At 35.1% G+C, this 18,453-nt stretch overlaps 3 protein-coding genes and 1 long non-coding RNA gene across 4 annotated transcripts; 1 reads left to right on the top strand and 3 right to left on the bottom strand.

Annotated features, from left to right (window-relative positions):
* Window positions 1–2,236: 2,236 nt before the first annotated feature.
* LOC106626517 (zinc finger protein 25) lies at window positions 2,237–4,323 on the bottom strand. The gene is made up of 2 exons (XM_014246328.3): window positions 2,699–4,323; window positions 2,237–2,629 (listed from the first exon to the last, which is right to left on the bottom strand). The coding sequence occupies exons 1-2, from the start codon at window positions 3,866–3,868 to the stop codon at window positions 2,261–2,263; spliced, it is 1,539 nt and encodes a 512-aa protein (XP_014101803.3). The 5' UTR covers window positions 3,869–4,323; the 3' UTR covers window positions 2,237–2,260.
* Window positions 4,324–4,459: 136 nt separating this feature from the next.
* On the bottom strand, window positions 4,460–6,546 carry APP-BP1 (Nedd8-activating enzyme E1 regulatory subunit APP-BP1). Its single transcript, XM_014242282.3, has 6 exons — window positions 6,187–6,546; window positions 5,762–6,134; window positions 5,519–5,654; window positions 5,000–5,464; window positions 4,697–4,945; window positions 4,460–4,636 (listed from the first exon to the last, which is right to left on the bottom strand). The coding sequence occupies exons 1-6, from the start codon at window positions 6,417–6,419 to the stop codon at window positions 4,524–4,526; spliced, it is 1,569 nt and encodes a 522-aa protein (XP_014097757.1). The 5' UTR covers window positions 6,420–6,546; the 3' UTR covers window positions 4,460–4,523.
* A 476-nt stretch (window positions 6,547–7,022) lies between these two features.
* Window positions 7,023–18,244, top strand: ago (F-box and WD-40 domain protein 7). The gene is made up of 8 exons (XM_014242286.3): window positions 7,023–7,208; window positions 10,507–11,835; window positions 11,895–14,000; window positions 14,086–14,267; window positions 14,349–14,574; window positions 14,713–14,923; window positions 15,015–15,186; window positions 15,266–18,244. Exons 2-8 carry the CDS (start codon window positions 10,546–10,548, stop codon window positions 15,375–15,377), a joined length of 4,299 nt encoding a protein of 1,432 aa, XP_014097761.3. The 5' UTR covers window positions 7,023–7,208; window positions 10,507–10,545; the 3' UTR covers window positions 15,378–18,244.
* LOC138857924 (uncharacterized) lies at window positions 8,220–9,620 on the bottom strand. Its single transcript, XR_011397138.1, has 2 exons — window positions 9,541–9,620; window positions 8,220–9,485 (listed from the first exon to the last, which is right to left on the bottom strand). It is a non-coding gene; the product is annotated as an uncharacterized lncRNA (long non-coding RNA).
* Window positions 18,245–18,453: the final 209 nt, after the last annotated feature.

Genomic DNA, 18,453 nt, shown 5'->3' with positions numbered 1-18,453 from the left:
TTATTATTATATATATGTATACGTAATATGTATCTTTGAGGTAAATATAATGTTGAAGTGCTTAAGAATATTTATAGAATTATATACTATATTATGGTATGAAATTGACGGTGAAGAAAGAAAATAAAATTATTGTAATTATTCTATTGTAATTGAGTTAGTAAGTAAGTCTGTTAAGGTTTAACGATTTAATCGTTGGTGATATTTAGCCTAAATATTTAGTGTGGACCCATAGATGTGCAAATTGGCGTTCAAATATGAAAGTATAATTTGTATATGAAATACTGTATACGTTTCGAAAAACACACACAGATGTGTATATAAATATGTTTTTGAATAAGCAACAGCTATCTATGTATACAATGAATAATGAGCAAGAAAAGAAAAACAAAAAAAAAATTATTAAAAAAAAAAATATTTAAAAAGATTAAAAAAAGCTACGCGAGTTAAACATTATTAGAGACATATTGAAATCCTTAAAGGAACATATTAGAATAATGCATATTCATCTGTTAAGCGTGCGTGTATGTAAAATGTACATATATACAGTTAACCTTAGTTTGTGTATGTATAAAGTTATTGCATTTAAATGAAAAAAATTACATATTTATATATTGTAAATGTTTCCGTATTGACTGAGCCTATTTACTTGCATATGTATGTATGTATGTATGTACATATGTACTTTTAACTATACTAATATCACAATAACACGTAAACCAATAACAATGACCTTGCCTAATATTATATAATGCATATTGCATATGTAAATACATTATTTTTACATGCATATGTACATATACATACATACAATTATTTACAACTTAATTGTTATAAAACAAATATACATTCAATATTTACAAGCTGCTGATTTCAAGGAATATTCTGATGTGCTGTAGCAAGTAAGCGTTAAAATGAATAATCAGAATGAATTTATATATTTTACCTCTCTATCAGACATATTGTACATACATAATTACAAAATATTCAATTTAAAGGTGTACTTATTTACAAAAAAAAACAAAATACAACATTTTCGGCTTATGTATGAAAGTTTTAAGAATATCTGTTTTAAGAGATACCTTCTCCTTTTTACCTTTTATTTGTTAGAATTTTTGCAACAGCATTTTGTTAAACTAAAAATACGCCTAGCAGCTTAATACTTACATATATTAATTATTACGAAAATATTATTACTTTCTGAACAATTTAATTCTAAAATTTTCATTCTTGACTTGACGAGTATGTAAATTATAAAATATATGTGAACGTAATATAGTTTAATATATTTTAAGAAAATAAAGAATGAACTTTTAATAAAAAAAAATGTGCTTAGCGGTTGTTATTTTGTTTTTCTTTATACTCTGAACTAGGGTTGAAAATAATACATTAATAAAATAATTAAATTAACATTTGAATTTAAATATTTATAATTTCGCATACCGGATTAAAAAAATAACAATTGTAATCCCAAAAGCCGGATCAAAAATTTGTTTTTAATTTTTAAAAACCATTTCATCTTAAGCATATAATTAAGAATTAAAAAAAGAATTTTCGCAACATCGAGATTAAAAAATAAAAACTTTATTTTTGATTCATAATTTTTAAATTAAAAAATTCGCAATCCTGCCCAGAACATTGTATATTTAGTTTGCCACAAAGTTTGTAACATCCAGAAGGAAACGTCGGAGGCGCAACGATGTATCTATGTATGTAAATGATCAGCGTGACGAGCTGAGTCGATTTAGTCTGTATATATGCGCGCTATTCCCCCAGATTTTGGCCGAAATTTTGCACATCCCCTTTTCTCCCCAAGAATCTAATACCTTTGTCAGAACTGCCTATATCGCAACACTATAGCGTATAGCTGCCATACAAACTGAACAATTAAAATCAAGTTTTTATATGGGAAAACTTTTTTGAAATTGTTCAGATCGGAAAACTATAGCATATAGCTGTAATACAGATTGATAGATCACAATTAAGTTTTTAAATAAAAACTATTTTATTTAACGAGGTCTCTCTATACAAACTGAAAAATCAAAATCAAGTTCTTGTATAAAAACTACTTTATTTGTGTTTGCTGCAACCGAAATTAACGTTTATTCTTTTTTTTTTTGTACATCGGCCACGTTGGTACGGCACATCACTCATCTAACTATTCTAGTTTCCTAGGTTTGGATATACAGAACTACTCAAGTCATATGGATACAGTGTGATTTACAAAATTCATATGAACTTTTTCAAAACTTTTTATTCATTATTCAGAACTTTCTACTATTTTGAGTACAGTTTCTTGCGCAGGTTTCTCCTTTTCACTTATTTTCGCTTTTGAACTATACGCGCCCTGTCGCTGATGAATCTTGCGATGAGTGCGCAATGCTGCTGGTTGTAAAAAGCGCTTACCACATTCGGAGCATTCATTCGGTTTCTCCCCCGTATGTGTCATTTCATGGTATTTGCGCGTGTCTGGTTTGGCAAAAGTGCGCTCACAATAGCGGCATGCATAATCTTTAGCACGCTCATGTACAGTACGTATATGTGTTTTCAAATTGCCTGAACTATTACAAATGTGTGTGCAAAACCGACATGGCCACGTACGTTCCAGCGTATGATAATTAATATGAACCTAGAAGGAATGAAAGAAAAATTTAGAAATGTGTTTTTTAATGCATAATAAGTAGATACACTTAGATACCTTTAACTCGTTCATTGTGGTTTTGCGCATGCCACAATGTGTACACACATAGTTCTTAATTCCAGCATGTCGCATAAGATGCACCTTCAGTTTATCCTTATTTGAGAATCGACGCATGCAATTTGGCTGTTCACACGCGTAGGGACGTTCAGATTTGTCCTTGTGCGTGTAATGATGATCGTTTAGCATTGTCGTCGTTTTAAATACTTTGCCACAAATTTCACAAACATGCGTTTTTAACTCCGGTCCCAATTTATGATATTTACGCTGATGCATGACTAAAGTTGGCTTGTGCTTATACACTTTATCACAGCCGTCTTGATCGCAAGCGTACTGAAAACTATGTCCATCATGCTGTCTTAGGTGCCTTGCCAGTCCGCTCCTACGATTAAATGCTTTGCTGCAGCCCTCGCGCGTACAAGGATACGGTATAAGGCCTTCATGTTCGCGTTTGTGAGCAATGAGACGGTGCTCAGCGAAAAATCGTGACGAACAGATATCACAACGATAAGTCGTCTTCGCATCGCAATCAGCCAACTTTTTTAGACGCGTTGTTTTTATTGATTTGAATTTGCTAAATTTAATATTAGCAACGTTTTTTGAGGTTTTGCTGTTTTCATTAAGAGATGAGTTGTTGCTGATGTTATCCGCAACATCAGAATCGCAGTTGTCTTCATCATCACTATGCTTGTTTAGTGTTGGCATCCCTTGTCTACAGTATTCTGCATTTGCTATTTTATATTCCTTATTATAATCATCAATCACTTTTGATTGCTTTTCCAAATCTTCTTTATATTTAACAGGAGTGTCTTCAAGATGATTTAGTTCGTTCACTCGAGTAACGTTTCTCGACTGATCTTCCAAAATTGAAATGAGAACTTCATCTTCTGAAAACAATGATTTTTTAGCCAATAGCAGTTCTTCAAAATGTTGAATTGATTTTCTACACATTTCTCGGAACCGATAGAAATCATTGACTTTCTGATAACAACATGCACATAGAAATTTCGGATATTCGTCTGCAAGCGATATTTCTACTGAGATACAGGTAGCAAGTTTCTTTGCGGTATCCAGTGTTTCGAAAATGTGAACTTTATTTGGTGCATTTAAATTTTTGTGTGAGTTTAATTCTTTTGCACAAGCAAGGCATGAATTGTAAAGTTCATCCATAGTGAAAGATTTGTATAAATGTACACAAATTTATTTTCGCTCAGCAACTTTCAGTTCAGCAGTCATATTTTATTTACAATAATATCTGCGCAGCATACCTCCTAATTGAAAATTAGAGCAGAATTACTGCATTAAAAAATGTTTTTGTAGCATACATTCCAAGATAGCAAAACACACTAAATGTTGAAGTTATATATTTGTTTTAAATTTGTTGAGTATACCAATTAATGTGTTATCAAAATATTATTGTTTGTTGCAATTTGTTTATATGCTTTTTATTTGATCAGCTGTTTTAGGAGCAAAATTGCAATCAGTATAGGGATGCCAAGTTTAATCAGATACTTTTTTAGTTCATGTCTTCGCTACGTCAAATTAAACTAATTGATTGCAATAATTGCAACAATGAGAAACAAATAAAAATAATAATTAATAAATTTTTTTAATGTTTGTAATGTGTTAAAAAATTGGATTTAATTGCCAGCAGCATATTTGATATGCTGACCCTTATGTGTAACTATGTGCAAATAAAATGAGCGTTGAAGTAAAATATATTTTACTAAAGTTTAGAAATATTGGATAAACAAGACCTAATTGGAATTTGGTAATATTTATATTTCGGTTAGTATTTTCGCAATAACATACAAAATGCAGGTCTTTAAAGTTTAAATGTTGTTGTTTCGGAGGTAATGGCATTGTATAAAAACGTGTTATCGATAGGTTTAAATTGTTTGGTTACAATCTTTATGACCTCTTGGGCTACGCAACCACCTGTTAAATGAATAAACTTTTGTATTATTTAACAAATGGACCTAATTATGCACACATTACCTATGAACGCTGATATTGAATGTATCTCCGAGCCACCGTAACGACAAATTTCATGTATCAAGTCATCACTAATGGAGGCATGAACCCCCCAATCTGATAGCATTTTACTTGCGACCGTTTTAAGCTCCTTCACATCGTTTTCAACGTAACATTCGCCGGGTACATTGCCACATTCGGATACAAAACGTTCATATGCACGTAGGGCCACATAATGTTCAGCAAGCGTACCTTGAATTTCTAAATCGTCAACTAAAAATGAATGGTTAGTAAAATATTCAGCAAAAATCAATACATTTAACAAACCGAATGAAAGTATGTTACTACTTTTAGCGTTTTCATCTGTAATTTTAGTGCCGCGTAAAACTGCCAAGCCAGCTGTTTCTTTGCAAAATAAGCGTACTGTTTTTTCACTAATGGTGTCTTCAGGCAAACCAAGTTCTTTTAAATATTTTTGACATTTGCGATAAACGTTGTCTGCATCATGTAAAGCTTGTTGACGATAAATGTTCTGCAATGTTATATATGGTTCAGTGTCCGCAGTCATATCTGGTAGCACACCAGGAAGTGGCAACAACCCATTATTATCATTCTCTACAAATTCTTTTAAAGCTTTTGTTATTATCCAAAAGGGGCTACTTTGTTTGCTAAGGTTCGTACAAGCATTATCCTCGAAAATCGATTTAATCGAAGAAGGCACATTACCTCCACCTAAAGCAGTATTTACCGCTTTAATGGCTTCTTCATAATTTTCCTCATCCGCCGTCATTGCTAAAATTGTATTAGTTTAGTAAATTAATAATGTAAGTTATATTACAAGTTTACCTGCGCGAATCATTTCCTTGAGTTCTGACTTTTGCTTATAATTCGCGGGAAAGTGTCCACCGTTTTTATGCTTCCATACTTGCATAAATTTATTAAGCACCAATAGCCATGGAACTTTGCTAGTGATTTCTGTACTCTAAATAAACAATAAAAATTATACATTCATTCTAAGACATATTGTTTAGAGAAATTAATCAACCTATAGAATATTAAATAAATTTATTATAAACATAAGAAATTTACCTCGAAATGTTTTTGTAATGCGGGGAAGGGTTGTTCTAGTCGGAGATCATACTGACGGCTATCGGGATGCGATTCAATTACACAATGTTCTTTTATTTGTAAGCGAATAGAACCAAAAAATCCCAATGATCTGCAATAGATAAACGGAATATTTGCCTCCCAGAGACGGTCCGATAATCCCCACAAAGCTTTTTCATTTAGATTCGATGCAATAACTACATCAAAAGTGTCGAAAAAAGCCGGACGATTTGATAGTATCCAATCAACGCTTTCATCCACAAAATCACCATTAACATCTGTGTTTAACTCCTGAAGCAATTGCATACAGGCTCTTGCTTTGGATTGGCCAAGAAATGAGATGTCCAAAAAGAAACTAAAAAAAGCTGCATTAAAAATTATAGTTTATAAACTATTACTTCAAATACTTTATTCCCAAATCATCTTCGGTGACTACGTTTCCATCTACGATAGTAAAGCCACCAATGCCGGGTAGGACGAGACTTTTCAGAACTTCACATCCTAGTGCCGTTGCATTCAGCAAACAAATTGTAGAACTTTCCAACAAGCTTTGTCCATGCTCTCCCCATAAACGAATTTGACGATCATATTTTCTGCTTTTATCTGATTGTTCTGGAGATTTTGGCGCCGGCGATGACATTACTTTAATGCAATTTGTTCTATGCTGAGGGTAGTCAAAGGCAGTTGTCAGGCCTAACAAAAAACAGAAAAATCAGCTGTTTTCTGCAAATTACACTGTTTTGTTGTTATTCGAATTTTGTCGGTGAACCATCTCAACAGAGGGATGCCAGAACAAATAAATTTATAGGCTTTACTCAAAATTTTATAATGAAATTTATTGCTTATGCAAAAATTTAAACAAGAATAAGTTGTCACTTGCGTATTTAGTGCAAAAACATACATGAATTTTATAATTAACACATAAATCTTTAGTGATAAAAGAAAACAAATGAAAACACTATTTACAATATTTGCATAGATTTTGATGAAAACTGATGAGGCATAGGAAAATATACAGAATTAAATGAAAACTATCTGGGAGAATAACATTAAGGGTTTATTTGCGTAAAAAACATTTTATAAGCGGCAGCTTTTAAGACTATATCTAAATTATTGCAAACGAAATTTTGTATAAAATAATTATAGAATAATAATTCAGAAAGTACGGTAATACTCTGGGTTAACTTGTCTGCATTGGTTTCACGAAGATATACGAAGTTCTTTTTTTAATGGCTGGCAATTTTTATACGTCTCACTCACTGAAGAATTCGACAGTTTGCAAGAAAGAACTCAGAAGAATTTGGACATTAGAAAATTGAATAGAAAACTTGAAGTATTACTAAAATAATTGAATTAACGTTTAAGGGCGTAGTAATCGCGGTGTTTAGTGAAGGCCCAATAATTTGATTCGTATAAAGTACACAGAAAGGTGAGAGCAAGCTTTTCTATATTTGAAGAATTGAAATTCTTCAAAGTGGTATGTGACAGCAACAAAGGCATAAAACGAAACGTAAAAGAAGTTGCAATCATCATTAAAGATGTTCTTCAATGTAAAATGGGGAAAATGTGCTGAATTTCTGAAATTTTCTTATTATGCATCGAGTTGGAGGCCATTTGCAGTGAAATTTTTTCGTTAATTTGCAAGTGTAATCGTCCTCATTGTACATGTATATGTGTGTGTATGTGGTGTGTGCATCGTGAATGGGGCAGAGTAACAGTGAAAAGGTGGGGAGCCAAAGTAGTAGAAGAAAAAACCAAAAATTCCTGATTTGGGGTGCGTGACGTTTGTTAACAGCGGTGCGAGCGCGTGTGTGATTTTGTGTATGTGGTGGAGTACCAGTGGCAACATGTCTGTATATACTGTAGTGAAACTCATGGCGTCTCTGCTTTGCTCTGCTACGTCGGCATTTTCTCATCTTTATTTTGTGTGTAAATATATGTATGTAGTGCGATTTGTTTTTTATCCGTGTAAAAACGTTAGCTGCACCGGAACTCGATGCGTCGTTACCCCGTTTATCGTCTTTATGCATTTCCCCCTTAGTAATTTGGAGCGGCTTAATGTTTTAATGCAGTTAAATTTTAATTTTGTTGTAGATTTTGGTACAACTTTATTTAAATAACAGTCTCGCACAAGTACGAAGTGAAAACAATTGTGGTTAAATAGTTTATGTTAATCCGTTTAGTGTCACCGGTTGGACATTTTTACATATGTACATTTAAATAAATTTCTCTTGATTTTTGGCTTAAAGTTGCTCCTAGTCACTTCTAATTTCTTCATATAATTCGCTGTAGAAATAGATGCATATCTTTTTTGTACATAACGAAAAGCAATGGAAAATTGCTACATAAAAAAATTCTCCAACAAATATTTTATATCCTTCATATAGTTGCGATTTTGCTGTACAACTAATATAAAATTCCGTTACATGTATCATTCTCTAAATGGTGCAACCCGCAGCTCATCCTATTTAGACATTTTTCAGTAAAGTATGGTTAGTCTTAAATGCACAGGCAATTCGAATTTTACATTCACAGCTGTGACAGTCATTGTGTTGACTTCTGCCCAACAACCATCATTTCATGTAGTATCAGTTTTTGGGCTATGCTCGTCTTCGTTCTATTAGAAGCATACATTCTTTCAGGTAAAAATCAGTGTGCGAGAATTATATTGTCCAAGTTACGCAGCCAGATACTCATAAATAGTTTAGAAATATATAGGTAGGTAAACGTGCAGCGCCGCTAACACGCGTAGTCATTGATTCTTAATAGAATGCATAGCATACCGACACATAAATGTCACATAGGTATATATGCTCATGGGCGATATTGTTAATGTTGGTGGTGAGAAAACTTAACGGACGTTAATAAACATAAATTCATTTGATGAGATAGCTTTTGTGCTATATAAATTATTGCCATTGTGTCCGTTATGTAACTAATTCTTCTCAAAATTGACTTCAAGGCGATAGCGTATTAGAAAATTATTAAAGTGAAATCTTAAACAATTTATACATTTGATATAAAATATTTTATAAATTCTCCTTGGTATGTAGTACGCAAGGAGCTTTAAGTACGTGTGAAATAACAAATTCTCTGCTTTTTTAAATTGTATCTTATGTATTATTTGTTTAATATATATATATATATATATTTTTTTTTTTTTTGATTTGCGGTGTTTCCAGATGTAGTTAACGTTACAATTTTGTGTGAACAAGTATAAAATTGGGGAAACGTATTTTTCTCACAAAATATCGTACATAAACCGTAAATGCTATTGGAATACAACAGCTGGCGTACCGCAATGACGTTGACTGTGCATGTACAGAGAACGCCACCGAAGTATATACAATACATATGTATATACACACGTAGATATATATATTTTGGTTTGCGGCAGAAATTTTTGCCGCAAGGTGCACACAGCAATACGTTTCTTCGTCGTTATCAACACACGTTTGTGTGATTCTTTACTGTTTTTGCATTTATACAATATCTTTGCCCCTCACAACGTTATAATATTCACCGACACCAGTTAGTCGCAGTTCATTCGTCTCATTTATTTCGTTGATCACTCGATCATTCGCTCCTCCTTTTGACAGGGTTCGGTTCAGCTCATTTACACATATCCATTGAGTATCGTCTTCATTCTGGTTACGCTCGATCGTTGTGGCTCGTTCACTCTGCTTTTATGCACTTTTGTGATTTCCTTTTGATTGTAATGCAATTGGTATTTTTTTTATATTTTGTACTACAAAGGTAACCTCTCATGCAGGCAGGCAAGCAAGCACATTGAATTGTTGGTTCATGTGTTGGGTTTGCTGGCTAGTTGACTGGCTGCTGCGTACTCATATACTGTCTTTCCCACCGATTCTTTTTTGCAGTTTACATGCTTGTATGTTTGTATGCGATTTTCGCTTTATTTACTTTTCCCTTTTTTGTTTTTGTACTTCTATATACGTAGATAAATACGTAAGTTGACATGTGTTTGTGTGCTTGTACCCATGAGAATCGCCATTTGAACGTGAGACAATGGGTACTATTTGTGATCAGTTGTTGAGCATAGTTGCTATTGTTGTTGCATGCCATCATTGATGGTGTAGTACAAAATTTTTTTTTATTCATTTGTTGTTGGTGTAATTTAAACTGCCTTTGTTGTGCTAGCTTACTGTCTTTTTTGCTGTGTTAGTGTGTGTATGGGAATTTTTGAATTCGCATTTGCACTACCCGTCCAAAGCGAGATGAGTTGAGTACGCTACAACGCCTGCGAGTATGAGTACACGTTTTTACCATACAAACAACCGATATGTTGTACGAGTATGGTTTGCTGAATACTTGTGGGAATTTCGTGCGAGAAGATCATCGTCCGTACAAACAAGAATTCTTTGATAGTATTTTTTTATTTAATTTTTTTGTTTTTTACTTTTAATGAACGTATATTGCGTTTTATTTACTTCAATTTTGGCTTACATAATCGCTGTGGGTGAAGGCAATATCGAATTTCTTCCATATTAGAATCCAGAGCTTAGTAACAAAAACTTAAAAATTTTTGTTACAAAATTAAAACTTTTAATGATTATGTGTGTATGTCGGAAGTAATTAATAAATATATATTCAGACTCAAGCGCTCTAAAAGTTTGCTTTTGTTGATATGATGTACTATATGTAAACAAATAACTTATGTATTTCTACGTATATTGTCACTAAGTAAAACAATTTATCCCTTACAGCGTACTATTTTTGGACACAACTGCTGGTCGTACCGTATTATGGAAGAAAAATGTCCCAAATCTATTGATTCGAATAAATTTGGCATTGCTACAACCACCGTTGTTGCTGCCGCTAAAAATAAAAAGGAACAATCGGATTCATTATCGCTGAATCAACAACCTTCAACTTCGTTCAATTTGAATACGGCCTCAATGTCGCTGTTGCAAGGTGAATTCGTTGACTCACGACATGATTTTGCAGAAGTTTTGGACGACGAAACTACGACTTCCGGTGTATTGGAAACATTTGAAATAAGTTCGTCCAACTCCCTTCCGCCAAGCAGTTCAGATGGACACAGAGAGGTTGTGGTGGACGACAGCTCTTCTACCGATACAATTAAATTGGTGGGTGTGTCGGACGACACAACATGCACCAATAAGAAATTTTTCGATGTCTCTGAAGTTTTTGTAATAAATGATGATGATGATGATGATGACGATGATGAAGGTATTGAGCCGGAAAGTGAAGTAGCGGAAGTGGAAGATGTATCTTCAGCGCCTGCAATTGAAAATGTTGTGAATCAATATTGTTTGGAAGATAATTCCAATCAGCATGAACACAATCGTTTTTCGACAAATAGTACTAATAGTCAATTGAGCAATGAAATGGGCAGCGTTATTGTGACGAACGGACACGGTGCGACAATATATCTTGAAACACCAGTGGTTGAGGAACAAAATCAACATCATGCTCAGCTAAATAATATTGGTGGTGATCAAAAAGGCGAGTTTGGTGAGAAGACAGGAAAACCCAAACGTCTGAGCGATGAATTTATGCAAACAGATGAGGCAGAACCATTTGGCAAAATCGATGAAAAAAATACTCGAAATACAAACGGCGAAGCTAAATCTAGCGTAATAACAGCACTTTTAGGGCTTGATGGCAATGAAATACTTCCTGATCGCATGTCTTTTCGACTGAAAAAAATGAACATAAGCAACACGACTAGTGAAAAGCTACGCGAACGTCCTTCCAGTTCAAAAAGCAACGAAAATAATATTGTAGTATTACCAAGGCCACATATTGCTGATATCGAAACGATTGATGCGATAGAACGCACCGATTTCGAGGAAGAACAACGATTGACAGGTGGTATTATTTTGAAAAACAGCACAGTCGCAAAGAAAAACATGCTTAATTTAAGGCTGATAAAATCGTCATGTATGCAAAAAGACTCAGGAGGCCAACAGGATCAGTTGGAGTTGGGAGATGATTGTCCCAGCAGCAGCAGCAATATAAATAATAGTAGTCACAGCGGTGTTGGTCGTGCCGTTTCATCTGACAGCAAGGTATTTATTACTTGTATATATTATATATGTGTATAATTATTAATGTTTATTTTTTTCAGTGCGCTTACAAAGATCCAACGTCAACGCCAACGAGTAGTCGCCCTCACACCAGTCGTTTAACCAAATCTACTGCCAAACTTAATTTGTGCTCTTCTCTAAGTCATCCCCTACATCGGCAAGCACAATCATTTCAGGATCGAACCAAAGGTGCCAACAATTCCAAAACACAGCTAAAATCAACACAAACTGGCAATAAAAACAGTCTGACATCGTTAACTTCATCTTCCCATACATTTACGAATTCCGTTTCGTCAGCATCTACATCTACATCTGCCTCTTCGTCCTCCTCAACGGCATCATCTTCTTCATCTTCATTATATTCGTCTACATCATCTTCAGTAATTGTAGAGGCACCTACTGCCACATCGACATCATCCTCATCATTGCCAGGCGCCGCGGCTTGCACAGTTGGCGGCGGAGGAGCGGAAATATACTCAAACTCTAATTCGAATGACAGTCTTATGAGTAGTACATCAACAACTATCAATTGTGGACAGCGACAGCAACAACAGCAGCAGCCGCAACAGCAACAGCAGCAACAACAACAATTGCTACCATATATATTAGTTGATAAGTCCGATGTAGGTGGCTGTAGCCGCACCAGTTCGATGCATGCCGCCGTGGCAGTAGCTGCAGATAATGCTGCGCTCGCTGCTGCTTCCACAGAAGCCGAAGTCATTCCTGTTTTCGATGACGCTCAACCTTCAACTTCGTCTGCTCGCTGTCATTATGCTCCGTCCATGAAGAATTTGCGTCAGGTACACGCTAGCGCTCAAACGAATGAACGTTACCTTAGACGTTCTGTTGGCTCACAGGATTCTGGAAATGTCAATGGCCTTCCAACTAGTGCAAGATTTCGTCGTCGCGCCGAATTTGCAGCTCAGCTAACCAATCCTCCTGACGACATGTCTCTTGAAGCTTTCAAGGCGTTAGCCCATGCTGCTGCTCAAGCAGTTATTTCTGACTATAATGAGGAAGCTTCATGGGCCGATTGTGACGAGAACACTTCCGATGAGGAAATATGCACTTGCAATCATAGTAGCAGTAGCAGCGCAAGCAATAGCAGTCACGGCGGTAGCAATACCAGCTTAAACGAGACGGACATTGATGGAGCTGACATTTCTTCGACAGCTGCTGGTGCCGATGTCAGTGCCAACTGCACAGCCAAAGATGGTGATCTGTCAAATTATATACAAATGGTTTCGATATCAGAGGAGGTGGGTGGCAATGGCGGCGCAAACAACACCCCGGAAAATGCATCCACCTGTGCACACATTAACGCTCAACAGCGTAAGCGAAAATACGATAGCCGTTTGCCGGATGCGAATGCCAGCGCAGTAATATCCAGCAGCGGTAATACTGCCAACATTGACGATCTTAATGGCAGAAAGCGTATAGCTTATGATTTTGCATTAACGCCGCGCCACTGTAGTGCTTTAGTAGCTAAACCCTCCACAACTTCAACACAATTGGTACCGCTGTCAGCCATCAACAACTCGCCAGTTGGTCGTCGAACACCGCGTTCCATCATACCTACACGTGAGAATCCACCTCCTGAATTACAGCATTGGCTGACACAATTTCAACGTTGGACACATGTTGAGCGACTGATGGCCATCGATCGTCTGATTGAGTATTGCGAGCCAACACAAGTGCGTCACATGATGAAGGTGATTGAACCTCAATTTCAACGCGATTTTATTTCACTGCTGCCGCGTGAGCTAGCATTACAAGTGCTCACTTATTTGGATCCAAAAGATTTGCTGCGTGCCGCGCAGACTTGTCGCAGTTGGCGCTTTTTATGTGACGACAATTTGTTGTGGAAAGAGAAATGTCGCAAGGCGCAAATACTCACGGAGCCACGTACAGATCGACCGAAACGCGGACGCGCAGGCAATATGCCACCAATTGCCTCACCATGGAAAGCTGCATATATGCGCCAGCATATAATCGAAATGAATTGGCGTTCACGACCAATACGCGAACCGAAAGTTCTGAAAGGGCACGACGATCATGTCATCACTTGTCTACAATTTTCGGGCAATCGCATAGTGTCCGGCTCAGATGACAATACATTGAAGGTTTGGTCGGCTGTGACTGGCAGGGTAAGTTGTGTGTTGCATTATAGCTATATGATCTATATCTACAATATAATAATAATATTGTTGCATTCATGTATTTTATTTATAGTGTTTGCGCACGCTGGTCGGTCACACTGGTGGCGTCTGGTCCTCACAGATGTCGGGCAATATAATAATCTCAGGTAGTACCGATCGTACGCTGAAAGTGTGGGACATGGATTCCGGTCAATGCTTACACACATTGCAGGGGCATACCTCCACCGTGCGATGTATGCATTTACACGGCAATAAGTAAGCATAAACTCATTTAATTTAGAAATTGCTTGAATGCGCAACACAAAAAAATTTAAATGATTTTTTTTTTTGTTGTAGGGTCGTCAGTGGTTCGCGCGATGCGACTTTACGTGTTTGGGATATTGTGCAAGGTATATGTTTGCATGTTTTGGTGGGTCATTTGGCGGCGGTGCGTTGTGTGCAATATGATGGCAAATTGATTGTGTCGGGAGCTTACGATTACATGGTGAAGATTTGGCATCCCGAACGGCAGGAATGTCTACACACCCTCTCTGGGCACTCAAATCGTGTTTATTCCTTGCAGGTAACGCGTGCTTACTATTATCTATCTTCGAAAATTTTATAATTTTTTTTTTTGTTAAAATATTGTGTAGCCAAGCGTTTATTAACGAAAATGTACAATATATTGAAAATTTAATATAACTCTATTTGCTATTTATAGTTCGACGGAATACATGTGGTATCCGGTTCGCTAGATACCTCTATACGCGTTTGGGACGTTGAGACTGGTAATTTGAAGCACATACTCATGGGTCATCAAAGTCTGACATCCGGCATGGAATTGCGACAGAATATTTTAGTATCTGGCAATGCGGATTCCACGGTAAAAGTATGGGATATCACAACAGGCCAATGCTTGCAAACTTTGTCAGGTGAGTGCAAACCTTTTTCCCCCTCCTAAATTGGTTTGATTTATACAATGTAATATTACTAACATATATACATATATTGTAAATAATTCAGGTCCCAATAAACATCAATCGGCTGTAACGTGCTTGCAATTCAATTCACGTTTTGTGGTAACGAGCTCTGATGATGGCACCGTGAAACTGTGGGATGTGAAAACTGGCGATTTCATACGTAATTTGGTCGCATTAGATTCGGGCGGCTCCGGTGGCGTTGTCTGGCGCATAAGGTATGAAACGAACACAAACGAGTTTTTCATTATCCAAATATTTCAACTTTAATGGTATTTATGGTGATTTTTTTTTTAGAGCGAACGACACGAAATTAATATGCGCAGTTGGTTCGCGTAACGGTACGGAAGAAACCAAACTAATGGTTTTGGACTTTGATGTAGAAGGAGCTTGTGTGAAATGTTCATAGAAAATGTGACAACAGATTTGCTGCAAATAAATACTACATCTAATTAAAAATACTACACCTAAGGAGCAGTAATTCACAATTGCAGCATGTGTAAACAAAAACAAAAGCAAAACACGAGTCATATGTACGAGTATGTATGTATACGGATTTCGTTGAAATTGTCCAAAGCGCTGAAATTTTGTATTGTCATGCACACGAGCGTCCTACAACTTACTGCTGGAATTTAACGTCGTAAGTTTAGTACGAAAATAATGGTTTACCCTGATGTCATGTTAAAGAAATGGCGGCAACAAAAATTGAGTGTACAGATATAATCCAGATGCTTTTGAAACTAAGAGCGAAATTATCTGCTGCAATTCACATATGATAATTGGTAATAATGTGAAGGGCGGTGCCCAATCGGAGGATGTGCATACAAACTTGGCTCTAAATATTAAGCATAACTTGTTTAAATTTTTTAAGATTAACATTAATTTAGTAGAGAACTTAAAATTCATTTATTATGCAGTAATGCAAATTCAGTGTCTATATCTTCCGGTTGGGTATAGCTTAAGTCGCTAAAATTGTGTCTAGCTCGAAGAAATACGGCAGTTATACATATGTATACCGTTGCAAACGCATGTAAAAAAAGAGCAAAACGCTGTACCGTTATAATCGCGTGTAGAACAAAAAGGGAGCAAAAAGATGTAGAGTTTAGAAAATTTAATTTTGGTAATTCGTTTTACATATTCGCACATACAACAACAAGAAGAAATTCAAAAACATTTATACACATATATTTTGTGTTAGTAGTACAACTAATTTGTATTTGTAATGTTTACATATTTCAATTAATTTAAGTTATCGAGTTTGAATTTAACACATTTTAAACGAATTCGTCTGTTGAAAACCGTGGATAAATCGTAACAATATAGATCATATTAATAATGAGAGCTTTATAATCTTATCATGTACGAGTATGCGTAGCGATTTGGTTTGCGATTATAAACATACCTACCCACTTACTTATATTGTAAAATAATGTCAATTGGAGTTGTTGTACTATTTACATGTTTCATACTTCAACACTCAGTTACATACATATATATTTCTATATGCAGATTTTGTGCATTATCGTTTCACTTGTGTTTTTATTATTTTTTTCTTTTTCCCTTACTATTGTACTGTTAAACCTTTTTATGTTGTTGGCAAAGCTTAAAAGCACTAGCAGTTTGCGAACAACAAGTATTTCAAGCATACTTATGCGTATTGAAGTAATTGTAAACGATTTTATTTAGAAACTTTCAATTGAAAATTATGTTCTTCCACAGAAACCACCTTATCGCACAGTTTTTCGTTGTGGGTTTGGTGGTGCGTAATTTGTTACAAAAAAAATTAGTAAATTTCTGTTTTGCTTTTTTTTAAACAACTCAAGTTTTAAGAGTCATCACGTTAATAGTTTTGTTTAAATTGTGTTATCAAACCAAACATTCACATACAGTTGTTAGGTAGTATTTTTTTTTTTTTTCAATTATTATTATTAAAATAATTTGTATTTTCACGATTTGTTAGCTTCGTTCATAGCATTCAGAGCAAACGCGCAATTGTTATAGTCCGTTTAAGAAACAAACACAACACCTTATTAAGGCAACACTGTCAGCATCTTTAGTTGAATAATTTCAAATATGGCTTGTTACATTTTAAAATAAGTATATTTGCCACGAATATTGCCATGCATATGAATTTTCACACAAATTTTCTGCAAAGAAAATCCGAAAGCATATTTACATATATAGAGCAAACTAAATGCTAAACAAATTGAACAAAAAAATGCAAACCTATCGCAGCTAGTAATCGAAGAATCGAAGAAGATACAACCGTACACACGAGCATAAGTTTGAATGTATAAGATTTGTGAATTTGTGTAGCAACGCACACATGCATAGGCAACGCCTCACAATGCATGATAGCTAGAGTATATACATACTACATATATATATAAATGACTATTAAGCCTTTGAAAATTGTTTTGATAAGTATAAGCAAAACCTTCGAGTTTTGGGTTTTTAATGAAATTATTATCTTATTTTATATTCGTTTATTATAAGTCACGTGGAATGACATGTGCAAGCTCGTTCGCTCGTAGCCCATTCATGTTTATCTGTCTGTCTGTAACTGTCTGTGTGTGTGTGTGTGTATGCGTGTGTGCGTGCGTATAGAATACATATATTAAGTGAAGCATAAAAGAGAAGCAAACAATTGAATATTAAATTTTAATTATAGACTGATTTATTAGTAACTAATCTATATTTTAATAACATTACTGTATCAGTTTAAGTATAACAAAAAGCATAAGAAAACAAAACAAAACAAAAACGATGCGAAAAGAATGAAAAACAAATAATGCATTAAAAGTTCAGGTCAAAAATTTTGCCGTCGCATAAAAACAACAGCAGCAGCAACAAGCGAAGCGAAATATAAAAAAAAAAACCACAACAACAAACAACAAAACGTGTTGGCTTCTCACCACAAAACATAATCAGTATATTAAAGCGTACATATATACATACATATAAATACAAATAAATATAGTTTCATATAGTGACGAAGCATTCACTTGATCATCAATTCATTATTTCATCGTTTCATCACGACGCCACTCGTTTGGGACGCCACAGACGCTTGCTTGTTGTTTGCTTGATTTGTGCGCGCGCGCAAGCGTATCAGCTATTAGTGTAAAGCATCCAATAATTAATATACTAAAACCTCTAAAAACAAATTAATTGCATATATACTATAATGGAATGCAAAACAAATACATACATATATCTATAATCGCAATAAATTCATAAATTGATTAATAAAATACAGTAAATGTAAACAAAATATATATACATGTTTGCAGTTTTATTCAATATTTTATAAACAAATCTTTCGTAGATTGGTACAACTTTTTTTTTATGTACAGACAGACAGAGAGGCATAAAAATATCAGCGCAGCCCGTCACGCTGATCATTACTATATATATATTTTTTTTTTTATAGGGTATCCGCTGTTTCCTTCCGTGCGTTACAAACTTAATATTACCGTAACTCA

Source organism: Bactrocera oleae, chromosome 6 (genome assembly GCF_042242935.1).
Source record: "Bactrocera oleae isolate idBacOlea1 chromosome 6, idBacOlea1, whole genome shotgun sequence".
Lineage (NCBI taxonomy): Eukaryota > Metazoa > Arthropoda > Insecta > Diptera > Tephritidae > Bactrocera > Bactrocera oleae.
The sequence above is the reverse complement of the archived record's forward strand: the minus strand, read 5'-3'. Positions and strand labels throughout refer to the sequence as shown.

Coding starts and splice junctions, on each gene's coding strand:
- APP-BP1 (XM_014242282.3), bottom strand. CDS start 6,419: ATGTCATCGCCGGCGCCAAAATCTCCAGAACAATCAGATAAAAGCAGA. Junction 4,946..4,999: donor TAGTAACATACTTTCATTCG/GTTTGTTAAATG, acceptor ATTCATTTTTAG/TTGACGATTTAGAAATTCAA. Junction 4,637..4,696: donor TTCAATATCAGCGTTCATAG/GTAATGTGTGCA, acceptor TTCATTTAACAG/GTGGTTGCGTAGCCCAAGAG.
- ago (XM_014242286.3), top strand. CDS start 10,546: ATGGAAGAAAAATGTCCCAAATCTATTGATTCGAATAAATTTGGCATT. Junction 14,268..14,348: donor ATGCATTTACACGGCAATAA/GTAAGCATAAAC, acceptor TTTTTGTTGTAG/GGTCGTCAGTGGTTCGCGCG. Junction 14,924..15,014: donor ATGCTTGCAAACTTTGTCAG/GTGAGTGCAAAC, acceptor TAAATAATTCAG/GTCCCAATAAACATCAATCG.
- LOC106626517 (XM_014246328.3), bottom strand. CDS start 3,868: ATGGATGAACTTTACAATTCATGCCTTGCTTGTGCAAAAGAATTAAAC. Junction 2,630..2,698: donor CCACAATGAACGAGTTAAAG/GTATCTAAGTGT, acceptor CATTCCTTCTAG/GTTCATATTAATTATCATAC.